The following is a 14,344-nucleotide window of genomic DNA, read 5'->3' as shown; positions in this document are numbered from 1 at the left end:
GTAAAACTTTTTTGAAAAGTTGAACAAATTGTGAAGAAAAAATTAGTGGCCACTATCCTGCAACCCTCATGTAAATAATATTTATTCACGGGTGTAGATCTATGTCATCTGTCAGATTGTGATTCCTGTGCTGCTGTTAATATCTTAAGCAGTTCCAGTTTCTCCATCCAAAAAAAGTTAACAGCAGTCAAATAAAGTGGCAAAACCTCAGACATAAGACAGCCTATATTCTTTTTAATAGCGATGGAATTTGCATATACTGACTGACTTCTTAGACTTGACATAACTATAACTGAAACGTAATATTTTTTATTTGTGCACTAGAAACACTGTTATCTTCATATAGTAGCTTTCAGACTAGGGTTACTTATCTTTAAGCTCCCTCTCATGGTGATGCGGTGCAGAACATACAAAAATAATGTTTTATGGGTGATCTAAAATTTCTCAGCCATACAGTGAGGATTTAAAAAAATAAAAATAAATGCAGCAGCACCTTTAAAGTAGGCCAGATTTGAGAGCCTAATGAGGTTAATGCATGTAATTACACTTTGCATTATAATTAACTGAATAAAAACTTTGTTAATGCAGAGGTAAGGTTGCCCACTAGTGCTGTATTGAATGGTGGAGGGATTATTTGGAGTAGATTGGTAGAGTTGTCACTGTGCTATTAGAAGAGGCCCATGTCTACCATGGGGGATCAAGTATGCCTCATTTCAGCACTGAGGTCTGTAGGTTGCATCAGTATTAGCAGGCAGGCAAGTCTTGTCATGGTGATTGTCAGCAATGTAGTGAAATACATGACTGGTCTCTGGGGCTTAGTGAGGGGCTAGTGAAGGCAATGTCTTAGAAGAAGCCCTCAAGGAAAGGGTGACGGGATGGTAACATTTTGCAGATCTGGGGTGGTGAGTGTGGAGGAGGGCTTAGTGTTAGGGTGTAGGTTGGATGCAGGTAGCTCCTGTTTATTTCAGGCATAGCAAACCAGAGTTTTGCCTTGGCACAGAGAAGGTGCTCGTGCTCAGTTCTCAGAGTGCTCTTTAGTATCTATAAGGGTAGAATATTAGTATGTGTGTTATAGGTAGGGCTACAATTTTGTCACGGAAGTCACGGAATCTGTGACTTCCAGAGACCTCCATGACTTGAGCCCTCAGCGCCTGGGAGCTGCAAGATCCCCCCATCGCCCATGGTGGCTGGGAACTGCGGAGCCCTGAGCTCCTGGCCGCCCACCATGCGCGGGTGGCTGGGGCGCTCCGAGAGCTTGGAGCCACCGCCGGTGGCTGGGGTGCCCAGGGCAGTGTGGGAACCCCACAGATCTCCATTTTGTCGTGCATATCTTTTAGCAAAAGTTACAATTATGTCATGGGTTTCCGTGAATTTTTCTTTATTGCCTGTGACCTGTCCGTGATTTTTACAAAATACACGTGACAAAATCTTAGCCTTAGTTATAGGCATATTAGGCCATCTCTCAGAGGGAAGAGTTAAGGTTGCATTGCAAGGATGGTGCATACCTTAATTCTGTATTGCTGGTTTTCAGAAGTTTGTCTTACTGTAATTTTTCATTTCCTGTTTTTCAGAGGTTTGGGTATAAATGAACTCAACATTCTGGAAGGGCACAGGACGTTACTGAACAACCTTACCTCTGCATTAACAAAATTTTGGAGCAGTTAATTTTCTCAGTTGTTTTTGGGTTCTTTTTAAACTTCTCTCAGTACCTCCATGTTCCCCCTCTGCTACCTCTGGGTGCTTGGCATGATTAAGGTGGCCAGAGAAGACCATGGGTCCATGTTTGTCCCTTCATTGCCTGTCCAGCACAGACTGATCCTCCTCCCACAGAGAAACAGACAGTGATGAGGACCCCACAGATCAAGGATATGGGAATAGAAAACAGTTACAGTACAGTGACTGATATAGTCAATGGGTGCATGTTTTGAAGGGGGGACAGAAATGGGGAGTCTGGGGTGATTTTATGGGGCAGAGCTGAAGCCCCCACACCTCCCAGTGCACATCTGTCTCCTGCATTTTCAGCCATTGTTCCCTGCACTGTTCCAGCACACCCACCTCTTCTCTCTTACTGGTTTGAAGTTCCCCCCTCCCAACTTTGCAGATTCCCCACCATTTCTGTAACTCCTCCAACATTCCCTCCATCCATGCTCATTCCTTTGACCACTCCCCCACATCCCTCCCTGCTCCTCTATGACTATCCCTCACCCACACACCAGCTCCACCCTCCTCCTTGCCCTCATAAGCTTGGAGAGGCTATGGGGAGGTGGGGAAGGGGTTATACATATCCACATGCCACGTAAACAGTTCAGAGAGGTGATCTCCATGAGATGTGCTGAGCTGAGTGAGAACACCCTATGAAGAGGAATACAACCTGAAACAATAGCTCTGAGAAATGTGAACTGCTCCATTAATCTCAATGCGGTGTTCTCATCTCCCCTCCCCCCAAGGTTTCAGCACCTGTGCCATTCTCTGAGCATGTCTGTCCTTAACTCTCCACCCTCTCTCAGCACTGGGTACCTATTTCATGCACGAAATGAGCTCATTCCCAGCCCCTTATCCTGTTTTTTGTTTTGTTTTTTGTTTTTCAAAAAGCATGTTGGGACATGTTTTGAAGGGGAGACAGAAACTGGGTGTGTGTGAATATGGGGAGGTTAGTTTGTGGGTATAGCTGAAATTTCCTAGATCCCTCCACTGCACAGCTGTGACCACCTCATTTTTTCCTCCCCATGCTCCCTTGCACAGCTCTGATCTCCTTTTTTTCCCTAGAAGCCATAGCATCTGAAGGGAAGGTGATTGTGGAGTCCCTTCCTCACTGATGGAGGCAGGAGGGGAATTCTGTTTTCCCTCCTCTGGCTGGGGGCCAGTGGTAGAAAGAAGAACCCTGGAGTCACTCTCTCAGCCTAGTGAAATAGCCATGGAGGAATTGTTGGGTGATGTGCAGTGTGCATAGGGACAAACTCTCAATATTTGTAGAAGAACAGGAAGAGAGGGGGAAGGCATAGAATGCTCCACTTCCCCTTCTCCAAGTATGTTACTGGAGGGGAAGGAGCTCATCTTTCCCTGCTTATAGTTCTGTCTTGTCAGCCCTTCTGAGTTCCCAGAGCACAAAGGTCCATTTTTAGGGCGATTCCTTATTTGTCGAGGTGTCATAGAAGAAAAACTGCGTTTCTGGAAACCCAGGTCTTCATCAAAGCTCTAGCCATCCCATTGGGTTTTTAAAGATGTAACATTTTGAGTGATTCCTGGTACTAATAAGGGTCAGTATCTAAGAATGTGCTGGCCCCTCAGTAGCTGTGCCAGAGCAGCCCTAAGGCGAAGAAGCCCTCACGCTGTACCTTCCCCAATTCCTGGTCTCTGAGGAAAACTTCCAAAAAGATTCCCTGTAGAATGCAGGCAGAGAGTGAAGAACATGTCTAGCACATTATTTGAAAGCTGCCAAGGGTAGGGTTTAAACTCACAGTGCATGGGTGTAGCTCAGGTTTTTTGAGAGCTTGTCCCTATGTGTAGTTCACTTCAGGTGAGCACCTGAGACCAAAGACTTCTTACTAGCAGCATCCACTTGGTCTGCGCATGCGCCCTTGCTCTTATTGTGTGCCATACTAAGGATACAAGGGATTATGCTGGACTGCCACCATCTCAGTTCCTTCTTACTGCTTGTGGTCCGAGATGGAGCCATAGTATTTGTTGTGCTCTCCTGAAGTTTACCTGTAGATAGTTAGAGATAGCTATTTCTGTTCAGTTCAGTTAGGCTTGCTTTTCATTACTCTTAAGGGTGTTTCCTCCACTGAGTCCCCCCCACTTTTGGTGGTGCATTTCTTCATCTACTCACCCCATTTGTTTCATCCAGTGGGGAAGGGACAGCATGACAAAGAGCCCCAATATTAAGAACTGTGTAGTCTGTCTGCGCTGCTTCTTGGTAAATTGTGACCATGACTCCTGTTTGTACTGCCTGGGAGAAACCCATATTCCATCCAGATGCAGTATTTGCAGTTTATTTACGTGAAGGAAAAAGAAATTGCAGGAGATCCGCCTTAAGATGTTCCTCATGAACAAGTCTGTGAGAACATAGTTGGATTCTGAATAGGAAGAACCCCCTGTACATCCACCTGAGAATGGTAAGAGCACCTCTTTGCCATCTGCGCGCTACTGAGGGTCCTGCGGAAGATCAAGCAGGACAAGGTACAGATCATTCTCATAGCTCCATGATGGCCGTGGCATTTTTGGTACTCCGTGGTGCTTTAGCTGTTGGCCTGACCTCCAGTCAACCACCTCTTTGTATGGGATCCCCTGACCCAGGACAAGAGAAAAGAATACCTATCTTGACGCATCCTTATGACAGCATGGTATTTGGATGGATGTCAGATCTAGAAAGCTGTTACTTGGCAGGCATGCAGGTCATATGGAGTAATAGCAGGAAAAACTCCACCAGGAAGTGCTACATGTCTAAGTGTGGCATGACCAGTGGGGCGTTTCCCCGTTGCTGACCGAGACCCTTGATGTGGTGGATTTCCTGCTATCCCTGAAGTCCGCAGGATTATCCTTTAACTCCGTCAGGGTGCTCTTGGCTGTTGTCAGCACATTTCATTCCTCAGTGAACAGCCATACTATCTTTTTGCACTAGGTTAAGTTCTGGTTTCTGAAGGGGATAGTGAGGGTTTTCCACCAGTGATGACACCTGCGCTGGCTTGGGACTTCATCTTGGTCTTACTGGCTCTTATGGGGCACCGTTTGGACTATTGTCATCATGCTTCCTTCTGCACCTTTCCGTGAAGGTGGAGTTTCTGGTCATGATTTCATTAGAGGCGCTTATGGTGGACACCCCTCCCCGCTTCAATCTTCCACAAGGACAAGGTGTCTGAGGTTGCACTCAAGGTTCCTCCCTAAGGTGGTATTGGATTTTTAGAGCATTAACTTACCTGTGTTCTATCCTAAGCCATGTGTCAACAGGGAAGAGGTGAGATTGTGCACCTTGGATGAGTGTAGGACCCAGGCCATTTACCTTCAGAGGACTAGGCTGCTTTGGAAATCATCAAAGCTGTCTCATTTGTGGAAAGAAGGGGAAGGCGATTTCTGCTCAGAGAAAGTCAAAATGGATCTCTGGCTGCATAATACTCTGCTATGAGGTGAACAAGTTCTCTTGAGGACAGCATGAAAACACGCTCAATGAGAACAAGAACCCAGGCAACCTCGATAGCATCTTGCAAGGATGTTCCAATCATTGACGTCTGCAGGGGGTGACATGCGGCTCGGTCCATGTCTTCACAAAGCCCACTATGCTTTGGTGCAGGCAGCTGCCTTAAATGTCTCCCTACGCAGAGAGCAATCCTTCAATCAGCACTTGAGCAATGCTCTGGGCACCCACCTCTATAAGAGGGGTCACTGCCTGTGAATCACCTGAAGTGTGCTATGAATAGGGACAACCACTTGAAGAAGGAGAGATTACTTTGTATTAACTGGAGTTCTTCAAGATGTGTTGTCCCTATTTGTAGTGTGCTGACTATCCTCTTTCCCCTCTGCCTCAGACCCCAGTCTCAAGACTTTTGGTGATGGTGTGGAGCTGAGATGGCAGTGGTCCAGTGCAGCCCCCCTGCACACTGTGTGTGGTGGACAAGGAGAGCAAGATTACTTGTACAGAGCAAGTGGACACTGCTAAGAAGAATTCTTTGGTCTCAAGTGCATGCACAACTTGAAGGGGGGAGGGATAGCTCGGTGGTTTGAGGATTGGCCTGCTAAACCCAGGGTTGTGAGTTCAATCCTTGAGGGGGCCATTTAGGGATCTGGGGCAAAAATTGGGGATTGGTCCTGCTTCAAACAGGGGGTTGGACTAGATGACCTCCTGAAGTCCCTTCAATCCCTAACCTTCTATGATTCTAAGTGAACTAGTGCATAGGGACAATGCATCTAGAATAATTCCAGTTACTACAAGGTGAATGACCTCAAGCCACCCAGCTTCTCGGACTTCATGCAAACCCTCTACCTTTAACAGAGCCCTAGTCTTGCTGCACATGTGCATTTCATTTTTAGATGCATCAGTTTAGTTCATGCCAACCTGGAGTTAAGAACTTTACCCTTAACTTTTTCAATATTGTTATCCCCAAAAGGGTAGTGGGTGCCATGCACTAGCTGAGATAAATCCCAAGCGGCTGAGATCAGTTTGAGGAGTAATAGAGGCATAGTGTGTGCAAATGAATTTGAACCAGCTGATTTTGTAAACATCAAATTTTTTGGAGGGGCTGTATCCCTTGTATCCTTGAAATCCCTTGCTCAGATAGCCCCAAATTTGGTCACTAACCCTATCCAGCAGCAAATTTCATGAAACAGCAAATTTCAAGGCAGATTAAGCATGTAGATTTTAGAGTGCTTAAAATAGTCAACTTTTGAGCAAAGTGATGCTCAACTCTAGAAGATCTTTTGCTCCACTATAATGGATATAGGAGGAATAAATACACTTTTTACAGAGGATAGTTATTGAGGTGGGTTTGAGTTTTCAGTTTGAAAAACTTATACCTACTCCAATAGATACTTTAGTAAGCAGATTCTGATTTAATTTTAAGGTGCTACTCCTGCTTGTAACAAAAAATAAGTATTGAACTACTAATTTTTTTCTACTGAGATTTTAAAAGGGAAAAATACTCTAGAAATTTCTGAAGTCTGTCATTTGTACAAATACAGATGTAATAAAATGACAAGTATTATAATGTAGGTATGAAAATATGCCATGGCATGTCATCTTAAAGGAATAGATCCTTGAACTGAAATATCTAATAGAAAATTCCTCTTGCTAGATTAATTGGTTAGGATAGCTTTAATATTTGTTAGACACAAGTAAGGCTATTGGTACTAGTAAATCTCCATATGAGATCACTTGTAAACGGCAAAACATTTTGATCATGCTGTTTTGTGTAACTCTGTAAGGGATTATTATAAGTGCCTAGCACCAATTTAGTCTCTTTGTAATATGCTGACTCTAAACACTAGAGGGCAGCATATCACTAATGATGACTTTGTTTCCTAAAAGATCCAGGATACACGTTCTTCAACCTTTTGGGATTACTATACCATTTAAAATCTCTAATCTAAATTTAAACATTTGGAAAAATTTAGTACCACAATTAAAGCTTTTTTTGGTGAATTTAGGTATAATTTATCCCATTTCTCTTGGTTTACATTTCAGTAGTCCATTATGTTTTAGGTGATGATGGTGGGTTTTTATCTGTACTAGAGTGTGTGCTATTATTTGATTTGGGCTTTGTCAGTCCAGTGCAAAAAGGATTGAGTAGAACCTTAATCTTCCTTTCACCTTATCTTAAATGTGTTTTGGTATTAGTATTGTTAGCAGTGTAGAAGCATTTAGAATGATTTATTGTCTGCATGCCATTTGAATATGCACATAGAGATATTTACATCCTGCTGTAGGGGTATTTGTGTACAAGGAAGGCTATGTCAGACAAATAAGAGGTACCTTGCCTTAGCAGATGTATATTTCTGTTGTTTGGATTATTCACCAAGGCAAATACCAGCTTATAAAATTTCTCATAAAATGCATATGTAGTAGGAACGATACTTTGCAGATTACCTAAATGCAAGTAAACTTTATTTTCTTGTAGGCACCACCTTCCATGGTCAATAATGAACAACGCCAGCATGCCGAGCACATATTCTTATCATTTAGAAAATCAAAATCACCATTTGCTGTTTGCAAGCATATTTTGGGTAAGTCTTCAGTGTATTTTTTTTAAAGTGTGTCATCAATTTTACAACTAATAGAAAATACTAGTTTTTTGCATCTGGGAATGTGAACATTTGGTTAGATATTCTTTCATTTTTATTGTACAGTATTAAATTTGTTGGTGAACTGCAAAGCATTTAAAAAGTAAGTTAAATAGAACTCTTTAAGATCCAATACAGTATGTGTAATCTTAAATCCTTGCTTTTTAGCTATAATTTTTGTGGTGTTTGCAGAGCTACTAGTGTTTTTAATGGTCTGCTGAGGGAAAAAAGAAGTTTAGTGCCCTCTCAAAATTTCACAGGTTTGGTGAAGGCCTTGGTACAGCTTCCTTCTGTTGGAGAATTTCTAAATTTGATTTAGAAACTGATTTAGTAAAGTAGGTGCTACTCCTCGGCGAGGACACTCTTATTTTAGTTTGAGAATAGTTTGTATGTGTAGCTGGTAGTGCCACGTATTGTTAAGGCTGCTTGTCACTTTCCATTGTAAGACCCTATTTTCTGTTGCTTATGATTTTGTCAAACTTTAACTATACAGGTGGAAATTTTCTATGCCAGTTCTCTGCCTCAGGCTGAATTTTTTTAGTAAGTTTCAGCTAAAATGATCATGCCATTTCAGAGAATGAGATTATGGGGAAATATGCTGTTTTACCTGTGATTAAAACTCCCCACTTCCATCCATTTTGTTAAAAAAAACAACTCTAGGACCTCTAAGCTTTGGAGCAGGGTCTTGGAATTTGGCAGGAAGGTTCATGTTGCCCTGGTGTCAGGGCTATATCTTCTGTAATGCCCGTAGAAAACTGCTCACATTTGGACAGATTACAAGCCTCTGAAAAAATTTCAAGCAGTAGAGACTAGGTAGCTTGGCAGCAAAATTACCTCTACTGAGCACAAAACATCTCCACTCAGCTCCTATATGCTGATCAGAGTGTGTGTGTGTGCGTGCGCGTGTGTGCCATCATCACAGGGTGAGTGGACACGCTTCAGCTCAGGATTGCAGGGGCTGAGCAGGACATTCCTTGCAGTTGCTTCCTCTGGGGCTGCTGTGATGTTAGGCACAGGAACTGATGATAGACTCTTTTCTGTGCTCTGTGATCCCTCTGTCACCCAGGCAGTGTGGAGGGAAGGAGGAAGCAGCTGATTTGAATGCAGAGGGGTGAGAAATGAGGGACAGCGAGATGGGGTTGGAGGAGCCAGAGTGGGGGCAGTACCTGGGACATAGTGGGGGGACATGCACGCAGAGGGATGGAGACAGGAACAAGTGGGTAGAAGGATAGCTCAAAGGGGGAGGAAAGCAGCAGCCAGGAGATGGAGTTGGAGAGGATTGTGTAGGAGCGGAAGGGTAAGAGGTAGAAGACAGGGTGGATGGGGATGGAGAGGGGGACAAACTGGGACAACAGGATAAGAACAGTCTATAAGCACTAGAGAGCACTCCTCCCCAAAATTTGGAATTAAACTTAGGAGTCCTGAATCTTTCCATTCTACTGCTGATAAATTCATGGAGGGCAGGTCCATTAATGGCCATTAGACAAGATGGTCAGGGATGCAGCCCCATGCTCTGGGTGACCCTAAGCCTCTGACTGCCAGATGCTGCGACTGGACGATGGGATGGATCACTTGATGATTGCCCTGTTCTGTTCATTCCCTTAGAAGCATCTGGCATTGGCTACTGTCAGAAGACAGGATACTGGGCTAAATGGGACATTGGTCTGACCAAGTATGGCTGTTCTTATGTCAGGAAAAAACTCTGAAACCCGCTGGCAAAGTGCATCTCTCTCTCTCTCTCCCTCTCTCCCCGCCCCCTCCCCTCCTCCCCCCTCCCCCCCCGGTCCACATAGAGAATAACAGCCTACTATTCCCACTAGTTATTCAGTTAGCTCAAGTGGCCCCAACCCTGCTGATGAGGGTTAGCTTGGTTAGCTCAAGTAAGGATTCAATATGATTTGACATGATAGAATTTAATTTTTCAGGTTTCTTTTAAATTAGCAAATTACATTTTAAAAATGTTAAGGTTGCAAAGTCAAGCATTCAAATTAGGAAATACCAGAATTAAGGTAGCCCATGTCACCTTAATTCAGCCTCCCAGTATGTATGCATTATGATATCTTTAATTACATGATCACATACTATTTTTCCAAACTAAGCTACATTGATACAAGCCAGGTTTAAATCTATTTAAGTATCCACTGAACGTTTTCTGCCAGTTTTGAATCAATTTAATAACAGATTCTAGCTAAATCGGTGCAACTTTGAATATAGAGAAGGCCTTTGTCATATATATATATATAGGAAACATGAATATTGTAGGTTTCAGAGTAACAGCTGTGTTAGTCTGTCTTCGCAAAAAGAAAAGGAGTACTTGTGGCACCTTAGAGACTAACCAATTTATTTGAGCAAAAGCTCATGCTCAAATAAATTGGTTAGTCTCTAAGGTGCCACAAGTACTCCTTTTCTTTTTATGAATATTGTAGGCTCTTTTAAAAATATTTTTAAGTCTCCTTTCATAGCCACCTGCATTCCCTTTCAACAAGTAAGTGGTGCTTCTTAAGACAAGCCAGCATGTCACATTCTGGTGGGGGTGCAATCCAGACAAGTCAGAGATTGTCATTGTCTGCCCTGTATGTTTTACTGTTGTAGCTCCAACCTAGGTCACTCACAGCCAGCCTGCAGGTAACACCCTCAGTGTCTGTGTGCTGGACAGCCCTGGTTTAGCATCCCTGACCCCAGCAGCCTGTCTGCAGCCCCACTCTGGCTTCCACCAGTCTGGGTTACTACTTGCAGGGTGTCCACAACACACCTCCAATCCCAGATTTTCCCAAAACTGTGTGTTCTACAATGTCCAGCCCTCTCCTAGGCAGTTCAGAGAAATTATATGGTTCATTTGTTCCTCTACAAACTCAGGAACACATTACAGCTTATTAACTTAACTGGGGGTAATATACTCTTCCGTTTAAATACAGAACTGAGTTCATTTATGATAAAAAAAAATAAATTTATTGACAAATTATACAGAGAGGTAAATGAATTCAAGTATAAGGAATGAAGATACAAAGTTACAACTAAAACAAACCATGCTTCTAAAAGTCAAACTTAAATCTAGCAAGATACAGACTTTGTTTGAGATGATTTCTCTCACCAGTCATTTTTCTTCCCAGTCATGGCTGACTTTTTTCCTCAGTTAGGACCTGCCACAAAACTACAAGGTGCTGGCTTCCCTTTGCTTCTTTGCCTAAGCACGTTTCTCGCCTATATTCAGTTTCAGAGACTTCAGCAGCGCCCCCCCCTTGGTGGAAGGACCCATCTTTCTTAGTTTGCAGGAACTCTGGCCTCTTGTGTCTGTCTAGTGATGGATGGCAAAGCTGGCGTCTGTCCTTATTTGTATCTTCCAAAGTTCAATTACCTTGTTTCAAGAGGCAGGATGACTTCCTGTGTGCTTCCCTCCCCCGGATGGGGCTTCCATTGTTTGATTCCACCATGCTTAATTTACATAGGAGACGGGTAGATAGCTGTGCAATTTCCTCCTGTCTGGGCAGACTGTACAACAAAGGGGGGCAAACATTTTGGCCTGAGGGCCATATCTGGGTATAGAAATTGTATAGTGGGCCATGAATGCTCATGAAATTGGGGGTTGGTGTGCAGGAGGGGGTGAGGGCTCCGGCTGGGGGTGCAGGCTCTTGGGTGGGGCTGGGGATGAAGGGTTTGGGATGCAGGAGGGTGCTCTGGGCTGAGACTGAGGGGTTCGGAGGGCGGGAGGGGGATCAGGGCTGGAGCAGAGGGTTGGGGTGCTGGGGGGGCGATTGGGTGCAGGCTCCAGGAGGCACTTACTGGAAGCGGTGGCATGTCCCCCTCCAGTCCAATGCAGAGGTGTGGCCAGGTGGCTTTGTGTGCTGCCCTGTCCGCTGCCACCGCGCCTGCAGCTCCCATTGGCCATGGTTCCTGGCCAATGGGAGCTGCGGGAGAAGGCGCTTGGGGTGGGGACTACGTGCGGAGCCCCCTGGTCCTGGCTGCCCCTATGCATAGGAGCCAGAGGGGGGACATGCTGCTACTTCCGGGAGCTGCATGGAAAACCCCCAATCTGGCTGGAGCACAGAGCAGGGCAAGCCCCCAACCCCGCTCCCTGGAGGGAGCTTGAGAGCCAAATTAAAAAGCCCTATGGGCCGGAGTTTGCCCATCTCTGCTGTACAGCCTAATATCAATGCGTGTCCATAATTGCTTACATAATGTTAATATCATTGTGAAATATATGTGTTAATCACTAGTGTGTCATTTGTTTTCAGAGGAGACCTTACTCTCTAAACTTTTATAATACAGTAATATTGTGTGGAATCAGTGGATTCAGTTGCTTATCACTTGAGGCTCAGCCCCCCAGTCTTTTACAGACAAGTAAACCTTTGAAATGGATTCTTCTGAAAAGTGAAATCCAGACCAAGCTGCTGGATGTAGGCACCTCCTGTCTTCTCCCACGCTTGTTAGTATGAGGTTTGCCTCCACTCCTTGTTAGCTTGATGGGTCTGTTTACGTCGTATATGTAAATTGAGGTAAACACACAATCCTTTGTTTAAGATAGACCTGTTCAAGTCCCCCAACATACCTGGTTTACACACACACACACATTGTAATTCCAGCATATATTCATAATTATTAATAAACATTGCATACATATATCTCAAAGAATATTAATGATCAGTGAGTGACTAGTTTTCAAATGATACCTCACAAGGCATATTTTGTACAAAGATTATTACAGTAGTTTGTAGTGTGTGAGTACAAGTGTGCTTCGTGTCACGCAATTTTCTTGCCCTGCCAGTTAGCCCACCACAGCCAAATGCCAGGTACAGCTCTTTATCCTCTTATCGTGCCCGCTTCTGCCTTTTCCGCTCTGTAGCCATTTCCCTGCATACTGCACCTTCTATGCTTTTTTTGCAGTGCCCCCCAAATTAAAAAAAAAGTAGAAATTCAGAAGTCAGGAGTTGATGGTTTCAAGTTTGTTTGTTTTTTTAAGTTATCTACAAACATTTGACTAGGTTTAAGCAAAGGGATACTTATAAAACATAGGTTATAAAATCCTAAAAAATCAATGTCCTTTTTATATATACACCCCCCTTACTCCCTCCCCCCAATATAACGCGGTTCTCAGGAGCCAAAAAGCTTACTGCCTTATAGGTGAGACCGCATTATATCAGTAGGGAGAGGAACCGCTCCCAGCCCCAGCTCATCTCCGCTCTGCCTCCTCCTCTGAGTGCGCCGCCGCTCCACTCCTCCCTTCTCCCTTCCAGGCTTGCCGCGCCAATCAGCTGTTTGGTGCGGGAAGCCTGGAAGGGGGGGGTGGGGGAAGTGGAGCCGCGGCGTGCCCGTGGGAGGAGGCGGAGCAGAGGTGAGCTGGGGCGGGTGGGAGGGGCACAGAGGAACCACTCCTCTCCCCAGCTCACTGCCACTCTGCCTCCGCCTCCTCCCCTGAGCGCGCCACCGCTGCTCCGCTTCTTCCCCCCCTTCCAGGTTTCCCGCGCCAATTGGGGAGATGTGGAGCTGCGGCGCGCTCGTGGGAGGAGGCGGAGCGGCGGTGAGCTGGGGTGGAGGGGCCTCAGCAAGTAAGTGGGGGGGCTCAGAGGAACCGCTTGCAGTAACACAGATTCAGATATAATGAGGTAAAGCAGCCCCTCTCCCTGAGCGCAGCTTTACCATGTTATATCCGAATTCGCATTATATCAGGCTGCATTATATTGGGATAGAGGTGTATTATGCATCCACAAACTACATTAAAATAACATTAAGGTTGCAAAATCAAGCATTCAAAAGTTAGAAGATGAAAGAATTAAGGCTGACTGTGTCACAGTAATTCCTGTTCCTGTGCATAGGCATTATGATACAATCTTTAATTACATGGACATATGCTATGTGTTAGTCAGTGACCAGTCGAGTTTCCCCCTCCCTCCCCCGCCCCGGTTCCTCATCCCAATCCCGTTTTCTTTGTCTAGCCAGTCAGTCCCCACTTCTTAGGCTTCTCATCCTAGTCTCCATCTCCTCCCAACTCCTCATGCCATTCATAATAATATATGATGATATGATAATTCTGGTAATTTATCTCCTTGTCACCTGTGAGCGGAACTAACCCCTGAAATAGCAAAATCAGTTAACAAAACTACAGCTGACTATATATTTTTTTGAATGAAAAATATTTTTTCATTTTAACCAGCACGGGCAGTGAAAACGTCAGGTGGTAATTGAATAATGTCTTTGGTCTTAACAGAAACTAGTAAAGTGGACTATGTCCTTTTTCAAGCTGCCACAGCAATAATGGAAGCAGTTGTGCGAGAATGGATTCTCTTGGAAAAAAGTAGCATCGAGTCACTGCGAACATTCCTTTTAACTTATGTCTTACAAAGGCCTAAGTAAGTATGGATGGAAGTACTTCCAAAAATATTTGCATAAATTCCTACATAAACCATGATTTACCTTTGTTTAATCTTCCTAGGCTAACAAGTAGAAACATTTAAATAATAGTGACACTTCTAATTCCTGAATGGATGGCTGTTTGACATCTGTAGAATTCAGTTTTCATTTAAGCTTTCATTGTGTTCTGGAAAAAATAACCCAGATTTAAAATTCTGTTTTACAGAAG

The 14,344-nt window shown here is 44.2% G+C and overlaps 1 protein-coding gene across 3 annotated transcripts in view; it reads left to right on the top strand.

Annotated features, from left to right (window-relative positions):
- Nucleotides 1-14,344, top strand: part of XPO4 (exportin 4) — a 135,146-nt gene that overhangs the window by 32,511 nt on the left and 88,291 nt on the right. For all 3 annotated transcript variants that reach the window (XM_075127330.1, XM_048845481.2, XM_075127332.1), the window contains exons 2-3: nt 7,608-7,713; nt 13,973-14,114. In XM_075127330.1, coding sequence (XP_074983431.1) covers nt 7,620-7,713; nt 13,973-14,114 — 236 coding nt within the window. In that variant the 5' untranslated portion in view covers nt 7,608-7,619. The remainder of the gene's footprint in view (nt 1-7,607; nt 7,714-13,972; nt 14,115-14,344) is intronic.

Source organism: Caretta caretta, chromosome 1, assembly GCF_965140235.1.
Source record: "Caretta caretta isolate rCarCar2 chromosome 1, rCarCar1.hap1, whole genome shotgun sequence".
Classification (NCBI taxonomy): domain Eukaryota; kingdom Metazoa; phylum Chordata; order Testudines; family Cheloniidae; genus Caretta; species Caretta caretta.
This window is presented reverse-complemented; position numbering and strand designations above follow the sequence as displayed.